The 12,661-nt window shown below is 39.3% G+C and overlaps 1 protein-coding gene across 1 annotated transcript in view; it reads left to right on the top strand.

Moving 5' to 3' along the window:
- The first annotated feature begins 1,461 nt into the window (after nt 1–1,461).
- si (sucrase-isomaltase (alpha-glucosidase)) overlaps nt 1,462–12,661 on the top strand; it is a 76,934-nt gene continuing 65,734 nt past the window's right edge. Inside the window, exons 1-11 of the mRNA XM_056442019.1 lie at nt 1,462–1,585; nt 2,902–2,987; nt 3,271–3,391; nt 4,627–4,736; nt 5,048–5,199; nt 7,287–7,458; nt 9,485–9,584; nt 9,719–9,831; nt 10,006–10,131; nt 11,979–12,110; nt 12,212–12,331. Coding sequence (XP_056297994.1) covers nt 1,462–1,585; nt 2,902–2,987; nt 3,271–3,391; nt 4,627–4,736; nt 5,048–5,199; nt 7,287–7,458; nt 9,485–9,584; nt 9,719–9,831; nt 10,006–10,131; nt 11,979–12,110; nt 12,212–12,331 — 1,356 coding nt within the window. The remainder of the gene's footprint in view (nt 1,586–2,901; nt 2,988–3,270; nt 3,392–4,626; nt 4,737–5,047; nt 5,200–7,286; nt 7,459–9,484; nt 9,585–9,718; nt 9,832–10,005; nt 10,132–11,978; nt 12,111–12,211; nt 12,332–12,661) is intronic.

Here is a 12,661-nt window from a genome sequence, read left to right as displayed (position 1 = left end):
GGAGATCGATCGCGGCCCGCGTTCGAGCGGCTGGATCTCGACCGGCTGGAAGAGCGCCGTATGTCGGACCTGAGACGACGAGGGAGTGAATAGGTTCGACGTGTTTAAGTACCAAGGGCTCGAAAGATTGGCTGAGTAAGGGGTATGGCCTTCCTTCCCGAACTATGTTCTTTAAAACAGCATTATGTGTAGCTCTTTGCCTAGAACAGTTTTCGAATACAATCTAAATAATCCAATGTATTGTAACATTTCGGTATGTTTTACTCACTCACAGCACGGAGACACGTTGACGTCCTTGAATGAATACTTTATTATTAGCATTCTCCAACAAACTGACAATTATTCTCCACCACAAACAGGCACAGACCTCGACCAGCATGCACACTGCCTCACCGTGATTGCTAGAGAGAGGGGGTTGACAACCGACTCCCTTTACACGGTCACGACAGTATATCGTAGTAGTATATATAGCAGTATAATGCAGCCTTGTGGAACAGATTTCTTTGGAGGACTTTGAATAATGATGTCTCGACATATTTCTTATTCAGATGTATAATGCACTGATCAACATTTTTGTATACAAGTCTTAGACATAACTACAGGTGAAAAACCTCCTCTTGCCATTAAATTGTACAGATGTGTCTCAAAGTAAAAGGGAATTTAAAAATCCAACGCAATATCAGATTATACTCTAAACTGCCTGCACTCATAGAAACCCAAACACTGCAGCCAAAGAGTGCCACTGCTTCTTGTTGTGTGTTTGTGTGCATCTACACCTATTTGTGACTTGGGAGAAGTAAATTGATATGCTGTTATGGGTTGAAGCTATTTTTAGGCACTTAGTGGAAGCTAAAGGGAAGAAGAGAGAGGCTAAAAGGTTTGTACTAAATGAATGTGTTTGCTGGTGTGCCCCAGTGTTGCATTGCTTGTTTGCAGGTGATTGTCGGTGCTTTTATATGGTTTACATGGGGGCATGCACACATTTGACTCTCTGTCTCTCTCTTTGCCCTTGCCTGCTCTTCACAGCACATTAAACAGGAAGGCTATAAGCCTCTCATTCACCCAAATAGACCCAAACCCACACACATTAACCTTATTTTTGTGTCTCAGAGTACATTGGAGTGAAGCCTAATTGCTTGTGTGATATGATGGGTGCTTTTGTAAGATTAGATCCAGCCTGTCGGCAGTTTTGTCGACTCCCTGTTTCTCTTTTGATTTATTTTTAAGTCTTAATTAATTTGTTTTACTTTATCGCTGAGTCCAAGGTTAATACAATATATGTGTGTTTTTACTATAGTTTGATTGTTTTGTGCATGTGTGTGTGTCCTGCCAATGGGCCTCATTAGGCAGGGATGTTTGAGACCTTCGAGACCTTGCCTTTAGTAAACTTGGTGTCATTATTGGGTGTTAATGATGTTGTCCTATGTAATCACTCTCTTTATATGTGTGCATGTGTGTTAGATGGGGAGAAAGCGGTTCTCAGGTTTGGAGGTGACCTTAATGGTCATGTTCACGTTGATGTCTGCGGCAGCCATTGCTCTTGTAGTTCTGTTTGTCACCGGAGAACCTGGGGTCCTTAAAGATGGTAGGTGAACATGCTAATACATACATGAAGATGCATATGTACAATTTAACACAATGAAAAAACATGAGCCTAAAGCATTCACCATGTTGGTATAATCCCTTGTATTTGTAAATTGATGCTAGCAAGCCTCTGCAAGAGTCTGCAATTACGCATCTGGTGACTCTAACATTGTCTTATGCAGACTATCTATCACTAATGTATACTGGAATCACTTGGGGTTATATTCAGTGTAGGAACTGTTAGGAAAGGACTGTTGCCATGCATGTGGTCACCTGCGATAGCTGGTCATGGTCAGTATAGCTCCAGTGCTGCAAGCTTAAACTTGTTCTCTAATTTTACTTGAGTTAAATGTGCAACATTGAGATACAAATTGTGTAGCTTTGGAATGGATGGGAGACAAGAGCCCCTTATAATTTTATGAAATGTAACTTGGATTGATCTTACTTTCAAGCATAGTTAGAAAAATATTTGTTTTCTGTGGAGCCAAGAGAGATACACATTTTTAAAAAGGCAGGCTGCAACCTCCAGTTCTGAAAAGTGAGAAAAGTGAGAAAAATGAGCGGTGCCTTGAATTTGCATTCTCTCTACTTGCTGATAGGCCCCTTCTGGTTGCAATAACTTAGATTGTATGGAAGTCAATGATAAAATGACCCTACTTCTGACTTGATGTATCCTCATTAAACATTGTGAACATGAGTTTATGGTCTTAATCGCTATATTTGCATATCTTCTTTAATACAGCATCATGTCAAATTTGTAAATGAAGGTCTGTAGAGAGTAATTTAGATAATACAGCAGTGTATGATTTATGTCTCATAAGGTTACCTACGTCACTCCTCCACAGTTCAAATATAGTCACTTTTGTTCAAGGGTTGTAAAAAACCAAGGTGGCGATGGACAAAATCCAAGATGGAGATGGACAAAATCCACAAAAGTCCACAAACTAATGACACAAATTACAGTGTATATCCACTTATTTTATTGAGCCTAGGTTTGAAGCAGATATTTTGTCACAGTAAAATAAGAACAGGTGTTTCTATTAACATGAAGGATGGCTGCATGCTTCTCGGGTCGTCCTGGTATTACAAAGGCTGGCTGACAGGAATATTAATGAACAAAAAATGGAACTGAGCCATCACTAATGTAATCAGTTTCACCTGTGTTTTTCAAACTATGACATGTCAAATTGTCTGCAGTGAAAAAGGTCCATTGGTGAGTGCCATCAAGAGCTCATTGCTCAAAAGTCTATACATTAGTAAGCATCTTAGTTGTCACATTTCTTTTTGGTTTCAAGTAAACATGTCATCTTTCAACAGAAACTACTGAAGTATTCATTCCTCAGTGTCCCACCATTGCTCTGGCTGAGAGAGTAGACTGTTTCCCTGATGCTGGAGCCTCAAAGGTATAAGTCAATTCCATTTCCAAGAATGCAAAGTAATGTTAATGGCGAAGGTTGTTTTGAACACCTTAATGAATGGTTAATATACAACTCAATTCCTACTTGGATCATCACAATTAAAATGGTGTTGTTCATGATGATTAATGTTACCCTGGTTCTGATGATTACTAGTTTAACGCCAATGATGATGATAATGCTACAAACTTTGTTTAAAGTAGCAGGAATGACAACAATTACAATGAGTCTGATGATAATGATAACAGCATAGACCTCCCTACTTGAACAGCTGCGATGTGAGCAGCGTGGCTGTTGCTGGTGCCCACTGGACGAGAGAAATGTTCCCTGGTGTTTCTTCTCAACCAACCATGGATACACAGTGGAATCTGTGGAGCAACCGAATCCTTATGGTAAATCCCCATTTCCCCTCTCTATATCCTGCTCTTCCACTCATGCAGTCCCAAAGTGATGAAAATGTTGGACTTTCTATTTAGCTTATTTTCCAATTCTAAATGCTCCACATTCCTTCAATTTGGCCGTCTGTCATCCTCACATCGTTTTTTGCTTTTTCACTGATGTTGCCTCAGGCCAGCTTTTCTGTGAAATATGACATGGATGGCATATCAGAAAACATGATTGACTTTGCAGCATGCAGGTTTTTCCATTTTCTGCTTGATTTCACTGGCTTATGTTAACTCAGTGTAAAAGCAGCAATAAATATTGGACATATTCTACTGTTGGTGACATCATTTAAAGAGCATAAGAACCTTTTATAAAAGGGGAACATAAACATTTTCACAATAATAATATAAATTATTTTAACAGAAGGTGGTTATATTTTAAAATCGCAAACCCTTATCTAGACTTGGAGAAACATTATCTAAAACAATAATGTATCTTGCTTTGCCTGAGATAGTGTTATTGTTACTCAACAGGGACTTTAACCATTACAGAAAAAATTAAAGCACTCCTTATATAAGTTTAATGGTCTCTATATATTCTTACATTCTGCCATAATATCCCTCAAGGCTACTATGCAAACTACCCGTTTACCTCCGGGATCACTGTGGACTCTGATATCATATTGCACCCTTTGATCATACTGGTAAATGTATAACCAGGGAATACTTCAGTTTTTGAATACACTATATTCCAAGCTAACCCGATGGGTTTTATGAGTGCTTCAACTGAGGACTATTGCAGTTCATTCTCATTGTTGCAGTTTACTCATTGTATGGAATGACATGTCATGTTATGATGGATGGTGCACATCTCATCCAGCAATTGTTCTCAAGAGCTCGAATGCCAGTCAGGCATTTTGTGATAATTAAACAGACCACACACGTGTGCTTCATATTTACTGAACAGACATGGGAGTGGTATCAGTCTTCTCACCCTTCTCACCAAGAAAGTGAATATAATATTTTCCCAAAATGTAAAATTAACTTTCCGAACTTATTTGTGCTTTATTGAAATAATGACTGCACACATTACCACTATAGTTTCACAATGAGAGTATTACATTTGAGTAATGTCGTCTATATTTTGGGGATGAAGAAGTTAAATGTGATAGATTCCCTAAAATTAATATTTATAACCGTACTATAACCTTTCCCCTCACTTCCCCATGTGGTTAATTTTGCAGTGATGAAAGCCCAACTGAAGAGAATGACTTCTCCTTCCTTATTTGGAGCTGATATAGAAGAGCTGTCATTTCACGCAGAAATGCAGTCAAACAATCGACTCCGATTTAAGGTACAGAGCGTCAGACATCACCTCTGTTAAACACCTTTTACTTGCACACACACACACACACACACACACACACACACACACCGGCAAACACACACGCACACACACTCTCACACACAAGGGAATTGTGAGATAAATCTAGTCTTGTCAAATCATTTCAAAAGTAGTTTTTATCAAAGTATGTTTAATAAGAATGCTGTGCTGAACAAAAAGAGGACACCAATAGTGATGTACACAACAAAGTATCAAAATGACTGTGAAACATGAGGCCATCCTCAAACTGCCCGTACTGTTGTTTCTCTATCTCTCCTTAGATCTCTGATGCCCATAGGCAGAGGTTTGAAGTCCCCCATGAGCACATCGGCAGTCTCACCAGTGACCCCTCCAGCCCCATCAGCAACACACTTGAGATGAAACACAAACCCTTTGGCCTTACTGTACGCAGGAAGGAGAACAAAAAAGTCCTGTGAGTGATCAGTAATTGTACAATATCACATTGTTTTCCATCTCGACTGAAGGAAATACAATAAACATCACACTATAGACGCAATTTGTACATTCAACAAAATGACATGTGTATCCGGACACGTACTATATAACTATTTGTTATCATGCAGTCAACTACATATACGGTCTATGTACAGTACTACTGTATGTATGTAGCTGTCGAAAGGTCTGATGGTTGATCTATTGATGGTAGCAGGAGATTGTTATGGGGACTTGAGGTTATTGAAAGCTATGTTCACCAGTTGACTGTGTGGACATATGTGTGGATATATTTCTGGATATAAAACCCAGCCGATGCCATAGTGTCCAAAATTGTATTAGAAGACGAATTGAGCTGAAGAATATGTTATTCATTCTCTCACATTTTGTATCTCTGACAATTGTTTGTCTTTTCACACTGACCACTTGGATTTGAGAATTGTTGTTACGTTTACGTTCCCTCCCTTTTAGATTTGACAATACATTAACATTGATTCTTTGATGTCATGCAATTATGTCAGAAATCTGAAATCCTCTATTGTAGTGCCACGTTCCCACAGGAAAGAATTATTATTATGTTGATGTAGATACAGGCCACTTTGATGGCCCTGGGTGACCTTGTGGTGTTCCATTACCCCTCAGATCTGTGTGACAAGGGTAGACACGTCCACACACACTCAATTAAACAGCATTAAACCATTATTATCGTTCAGGCAACAAATTGGGGCTTTGGAGGCCACCACCTCCCTGTTTGCATTACTACTATGTGATGCTTAGGGTTTAATACCACCACATGACCTTATACAGAACATGGTGTTTTGCACATCATTGCGTTCTGTATTGGTTAATCGGATCCGATAGCCATTTATGATCCATGACAAATATCCTGCAAGGCAAACATTTATCTTTAATCTAAATGATCAGCTATTAAGTAATCAAATTGCTCTAACTTTGTTTTGCATTCACCGCCGTTACGGGTTCACATGTTAATGTTTTGTAGTGAATGCAGGTGATAGGTCAGACTTTGGGTTTTAAAGAGCTTCTCTTTTAAAGAGTTACATTTATATTTCATTCATGCCAAACGTTGAAATTATCTTCCCTGTATGGTAGTCGTCAGGACACTGCCTAAGAACTCACCTTACTTTTGAGGGCAAGCAATGGTCCCTGCCAATCGCGAGAAGACAAGAACCATATTAACACCCACACCAGCAAATTCAATTATCCCACATAACGTTTGTGAAGTGTTCACTCGCATTTAAGTAGAACACCAGCATTTAGGGAAGGAGGGCGATTAAGTTTTAAATGGCTTAATCATTTAACCTGTTACAACGTGCCATAAATGTAATAGTTTAACTATACTCCGCATGACCACTAAAACAATCAAAAATGTAAGTTATAACAAGGTTTATAAATCACTTGTACAAATTGCAGCAAGTCATCTTTACATGTTTATAGGTATAATTTCTCAAGATATCCATCGTTCCAAAAAAAGAAGGAGATAGTGAGTGTGTTCATGGGGTTATGATACTTATAATCACGCTTGTGTGTAGGCAATCTCTTCTTTGATAACAAATAATGTTAAAATTCCTGTTAATCCGCTTGACTCTTATTGACTAAAAAGTTATGACGAGCATCATCTAATGATTACAAATGTATTTTTTGGGTCTATTTGATGAACATGACTATTCAATACCAATATATATTTACTGTATTTACAACCTTCACTAGTATATTTTGTATCTATATCTTTATACAGCTCACAGTCCATGCCTTGTTTAGAAGGTGAGAGAAATGCAAACCAGAGGGCTGATTAGAGCTTGATGAGATGGTCTTTCTTTTCCTTTTTTTCTATCTACAAATCAACATGTCCTGGTCTTGGACACACTTCCACTCCCACTCACTCGTATCACTCCATATCACGCTCACTCTCTTTCTTACGTCATTGTCTCTCACCTTGTCTCAGACCTGCTCCCTCTTTTCTTTTCACACATCACTTTGTCTGTCCTCTCGGGGACCAGTTCTTATGTTTGTCAATTGTTTTCCTCCCTTTTGTTCAAACACATTTAGGTTTGACACTACAATGGCCCCACTGGTGTTTGCAGACCAGTACCTACAGATGTCTGCGAAGCTTCCATCCCATAATATTTATGGCCTGGGAGAGCATGTGCATCAACAGTATCGCCATGACACAAACTGGAAAACCTGGCCCATCTTCACCAGAGATGCTTTCCCTAATGGAGTGAGTATAACATAAGATATTTAATCAGCAAATCACTTTTAGTGACACTCAACTTGACATTATGCATGGTTTAAAAAGCATGTCTGCATGCATATATACAGTACATTTGAGATGATACATACAGTGTATTTGCATGCATACAGTATGTTTGCTACAGGACTGTTTTTTTTCGGTTGCTGCAGAAGACAGTTAGTTTGCTCAAAGGCTTGATTCAGTTTCGATTCAGTTTATTTTGGATAGCCCAATATCACAAATTACAAATTTGGCTCAGAGGGCTTTACAATCTGCACACATATGACATCCTTGTCCCAGGACCTTACATCGGAAATAGAAAAAAAACCTTTCACAGAGAAAAAAAGAGAAGAAACCTTCAGGAGAGCAACAGAGGAGGATCCCTCTCCCCGGATGGACAGATGCAATAGATGTCATGTGCACAGAAGGAATCATTACAGAGTTACAACACATTCAATGAGTATGCCAGAGTGTATGACTTGGTAGTAGGCATGGACCACGATCCAGACCTCCATGGTCCATCAGGCAGATGGAGGTAGAGAGGAGGAGTGAGCGGGTCATCAGCAGGGCCATTGCATCAGACCAAGCCAGGTCCAATGATGAAAATTCATCCATAAGTAGAGAGAGAAGATGAGATAGGTGCTCAGTGTATCCTAAAATATCCCCCAGCAGCCTATAAGCCTATATCAGCATATCTAGGGTCTGGACATGGGAAAACCTGATTTAGCCCTAACTATAAGCACCATCAAAGAGGAAAGTCTTAAGTCTACTCTTAAATTAAGTGACTGTGTCTGCCTCTTGGACTGATGGTGGAAGTTGGTTCCATGAAAGAGGAGCTTGATAACTGAAGGCTCTGGCTTCCATTCTACTTTTTAAGACTCTAGGAACCACAAGTAGCCCCGCATTTAGTGAGCGCAGCTATTTAGTGTGGCAATATGGTACTACAAGCTCTTTCAGATATGATGGAGCATCACCGATCAAGACTTTGTAGGTTAGGAGAATAATTTTAAATATGATTCTTGATTTAGCAGAGCAGCTAATACAGGAGTAATGTGATCTCTTTTCTTAGTTTTAGTGAGTACACAAGCTGCAGCATTCTGGATCAACTGGATTGACCTAAGAGACTTATTAGAGCAGCCTGATAATAAGGAGTTGCAGTAATCTAGTCAAGAAGTAACAAACGCGTAAACCAGTTTTTTTGCATATTTTTGAGACAAGCTGTGTCTGATTTTTAAAATATTACGTAGATGAAAAAATGCAGTCCTTTAGATTTGCTTCACGTGGGAGTTAAAGGACAAGTCCTGGTCAAAGATAACGCCGAGATTCCTTACAGTGGTGTTGGATGGCAAGGGCAATGCCATCTACAGAAGCCGCATCACCAGATACTTGATCTCTGAGGTGTTCAGGGCAGAGTAAAATAACTTCAGTTTTTTCAGAAGTTGCAGGTCATCCATGTTTTTATGTCTTAAAGACATGCTTGAATTTTTGAACTGGTTGGTCTCCTCTGGTTTGATCGATAGATATAATTAAGTATCATCTGCATAACAATGAAAGTTTATGGAATGTTTCCTGATAATATTGCCCAAAGGAAGCATATATAAGGTAAATACAATTGGTCCAAGCACAGAACCTTGTGGAACTCCGTGACTAACGTTGCCGGTCATCGAGGCTTCATCGTTTACAAACATGAATTTAGATTGATCTGATAAATAGGATTTCAACCAACTTAGTGCTGTGCCTGAAATGCCAATCGACTGATCCAGTCTCTGTAATAGGATGTCATGGTCAATGGTGTACATTACACAGGGTAAGAAGGGTGCGTGTGTGTGTGTGTGTGTGTGTGTGCATGCGCATGTGTCAAAGTGTTGTGTTAACGTGTGCTCCCAACACATGTGTGTTTTTGAAGGCCTTGTAAGCTGTGAAATCTAACATTTAACTCAGTTTCAATGAGCCTCCCACTTCCCACCTTTTCCCTGTCTCCCCTCATCCACCTTTCCATCTGCCTTCCCCACAGGGAACACATAACCTCTATGGACACTATCCCTTCTTCCTCTGTCTTGAAGATGAGAGTGGAAAGTCATTCGGGGTCTTTCTGATGAACAGCAATGCTATGGGTGAAGATGCACACACGCATGCATGCACACAACCATGCAACTACACTGGGGTTTTTAGGGTGTTTAGGGTTATGATTAATAGAGTAAAAGTTAATAAGAATTAGTTTCCATTTTTTCACATTTCTTTTTTTCAGACGTGACTTTGCAGCCCGCTCCTGCTGTGACTTACAGGACAATTGGAGGTGTCCTTGACTTTTACATTCTCTTTGGAGATACGCCAGAACAAGTGGTCCAGGAGTTTCTTGTGGTGAGGAACAAATAATTTTGTATTTTGTTTTAAAAAGTGTATTCATAATAATGTTCATAGTATATATATCATGTATACAGGCCCGTTTTTCCTAGTAAGTCTGTTGTGCAAAAGTTGTTTTTGAGTTGACAAGGAACAGTAATTACAATAATATGTCTAACTTATGTTGTCCAGCTCATTGGCCGGCCTGTCATTCCTCCCTACTGGTCCCTGGGCTTCCAGCTTTCTCGGTGGGACTATGGCAGCCTGAGCGAGGTCAAGAAAACCGTGGAGAGGAATCGTGCCGTATCCCTCCCATATGTAAGATATTGTCTGCTTGATTTTTTTAGGCTGTCTATATGTAGTGTGTCCGACAATCTCCCTGTCCATCTGAAATGGTTATCAAGGCTATTTTTCCTATTATTGTGATAGAAATGTTAAATAACTTTTCTTTATTAAATTACAGGGAGACATCATATAACTATCCATGATACATTTACGCACATGCACTTTCAAACTCAATATCTCACCTTAATGCTGTAAATTGGGGAAACAATGTTCGCAACTCTTTAGATTTGACCTCAGATGTCAAAATGTTTAGATATTTTAAAAGGAAGCGGTAGGATTCTCCCTTTCTTAACAGTCTGAAGTCATTTTGTGACAATGCATACTGCATGATTTTAGCTGCTACCACAGTTGGAGAGCTTTTGGGACGGTGGGGGAGTAAATCGATACTTCACCTTAAGCACCCCTTGTTACATTTGAACCACTCATGCACTACCGTGTGGTTCCAGAGGCAAGGGCCTCAACCAATACACTATATGTGAAGACGTGATATGAAGGTTGAAGCAGGAGTTCGGGAGACAGGAAAACAGTCGGAGTGATAGGGATGGCCTTTAGCTTTGACGGGGTAATCCAGCTTTCTGTGAAATAATGGAGAGTCTTCTGGGTTCTATAAATTCAATCCCAGGACGACTATTTTGTGAGTGTCACTGAATGTTAGCGCTGATCAAAGATCAATTGACCAAGTTCATTTCATTATCTCATTCATCCTGATCTGAATGTTACAACTACTCCAACACCTCTTCCCTACTGAGACATTTGATAAATACCAGCTCTGGTTGACATTTTCTTGGGAATGAGTCTTACTGCTTATCTTTGTCTGAGCTTGTGAATAGTAACTCTTAGTCCCATTCAAAAAGCGAAATTATGTTTAATGCCATTTTTTTCCTTTATTAATAAGGTTACCTTCTTATCCAAATCTTTATTTTCTCCCATAAAACACTTCAATCACAACTCAGCAAAGACTGCCCAATCAAGGACGCAGTTTGAACTCTTATTTAAAAGTGAAATGCCAACAAATGTATAAACTTTCTCAATCTTCAATCTCTCTTTCATATCCAAAGATATTACCATGCAGCTGCTTTCTCTCCTGTTGGTACTCAGGGACATATTTGATAACCATTAGATAGACCACATTATCACATTCTTCCTAATATGTCTGGAGCTGATTCCCATTAGAGAAAGGATCTGGCACAACCATCCAAACCATCTGTTCTATCGATATGAAGTAGATTTTGGCAGACAACAGAGAGACCGAGCAAGCATGAAGTCACAACCTGAAAGAAGAAAAAAAAGGGCATTCCCATCGTCTTCCCAATGTTTAGCAGCACATTAGCCAAGCTCACCACTCACATTGGCTCTACGACAAAATAAACAAGCAAAGGCAGGTCAGACAAGATAACAGTTACATTTTTTTTTCATTTACAGTACAACTGGTTTTTTATTAACCATCCATGCTGAAATGGGATTACAGTGCAACACAGACCTATCCAATGAATATTGAATAGTTGAAATATGAGTGTATGTGTTCAGGTTTGGCAGAGAAGTGGAGGCATGAGTGGGTACATTTAGAAAGCATTAAAATATATTTTAATCTAATTACATTAATGCAAGATGAAAATATCATATTAATACATGGAATGCATGCTAGCATGTTTAGCATTTCTAACTAAGCTTTGAATATAAAATGGCATCTAACCTATTTGAAGTAAACTCATCAATGTAAACATGCATTTGTTTTTATTTTTCATGAACTGCAAAAATAATATGTATTGCATGAACATGAAGTGCCCATATACTGAGCATGTCGTATTCTACCCATGCAGGACATTCAGTACACTGACATTGACTACATGGAGGATAAGAAAGATTTTACGTATGACAAAGTCAAATTCAGGGAGCTACCTCAGTTCGCCGACTACCTTCATGCGAAGGGACAGAAATACATCCTCATCCTGGTATGAAGCACTTTGTATGAGTGAAGAAAACAAACTGTGGATACGGACATCAACAGTAAATGTAACCTGGACACATCTCAAGTCTATTCCTCTGCTCCCAGGATCCTGCAATAGCTACCAATAAAAGGGTAGGGAATTCTCCATACGACGCCTATGACCGGGGGACTAAGAAGAACGCCTGGGTCACTGAATCAGACGGGAAAACTCCACTGTTAGGAGAGGTGAGCAGCATTTTGATGAAATAAATTAATTGAACATGCATAAAGACGATGCAACACACTTAGTGACCCTTAGACACTTAAAATATGTACTTCCTCCTGATGATGATGCCTCTTTAACACCAGGCTTTAAAAACATCATCACAGTGATGATCCAGCACGTTCCCATAACAATGCATCAAATAACGCAGCTTGGTCAGTGGCACTAGGCTTCAAACTACGATGCTCTTCTTAACCCTTTTGAGTCAGTTGAGGTATTGTCAGTGAATACATGAAGCTAGTTATGCTAGCTAGCATATTTTTTTGCGGGATCCCAGTATGGCAAATATGTTG

This window comes from Pseudoliparis swirei, chromosome 20 (assembly GCF_029220125.1).
Source record: "Pseudoliparis swirei isolate HS2019 ecotype Mariana Trench chromosome 20, NWPU_hadal_v1, whole genome shotgun sequence".
Lineage (NCBI taxonomy): Eukaryota > Metazoa > Chordata > Actinopteri > Perciformes > Liparidae > Pseudoliparis > Pseudoliparis swirei.
This window is presented reverse-complemented; position numbering and strand designations above follow the sequence as displayed.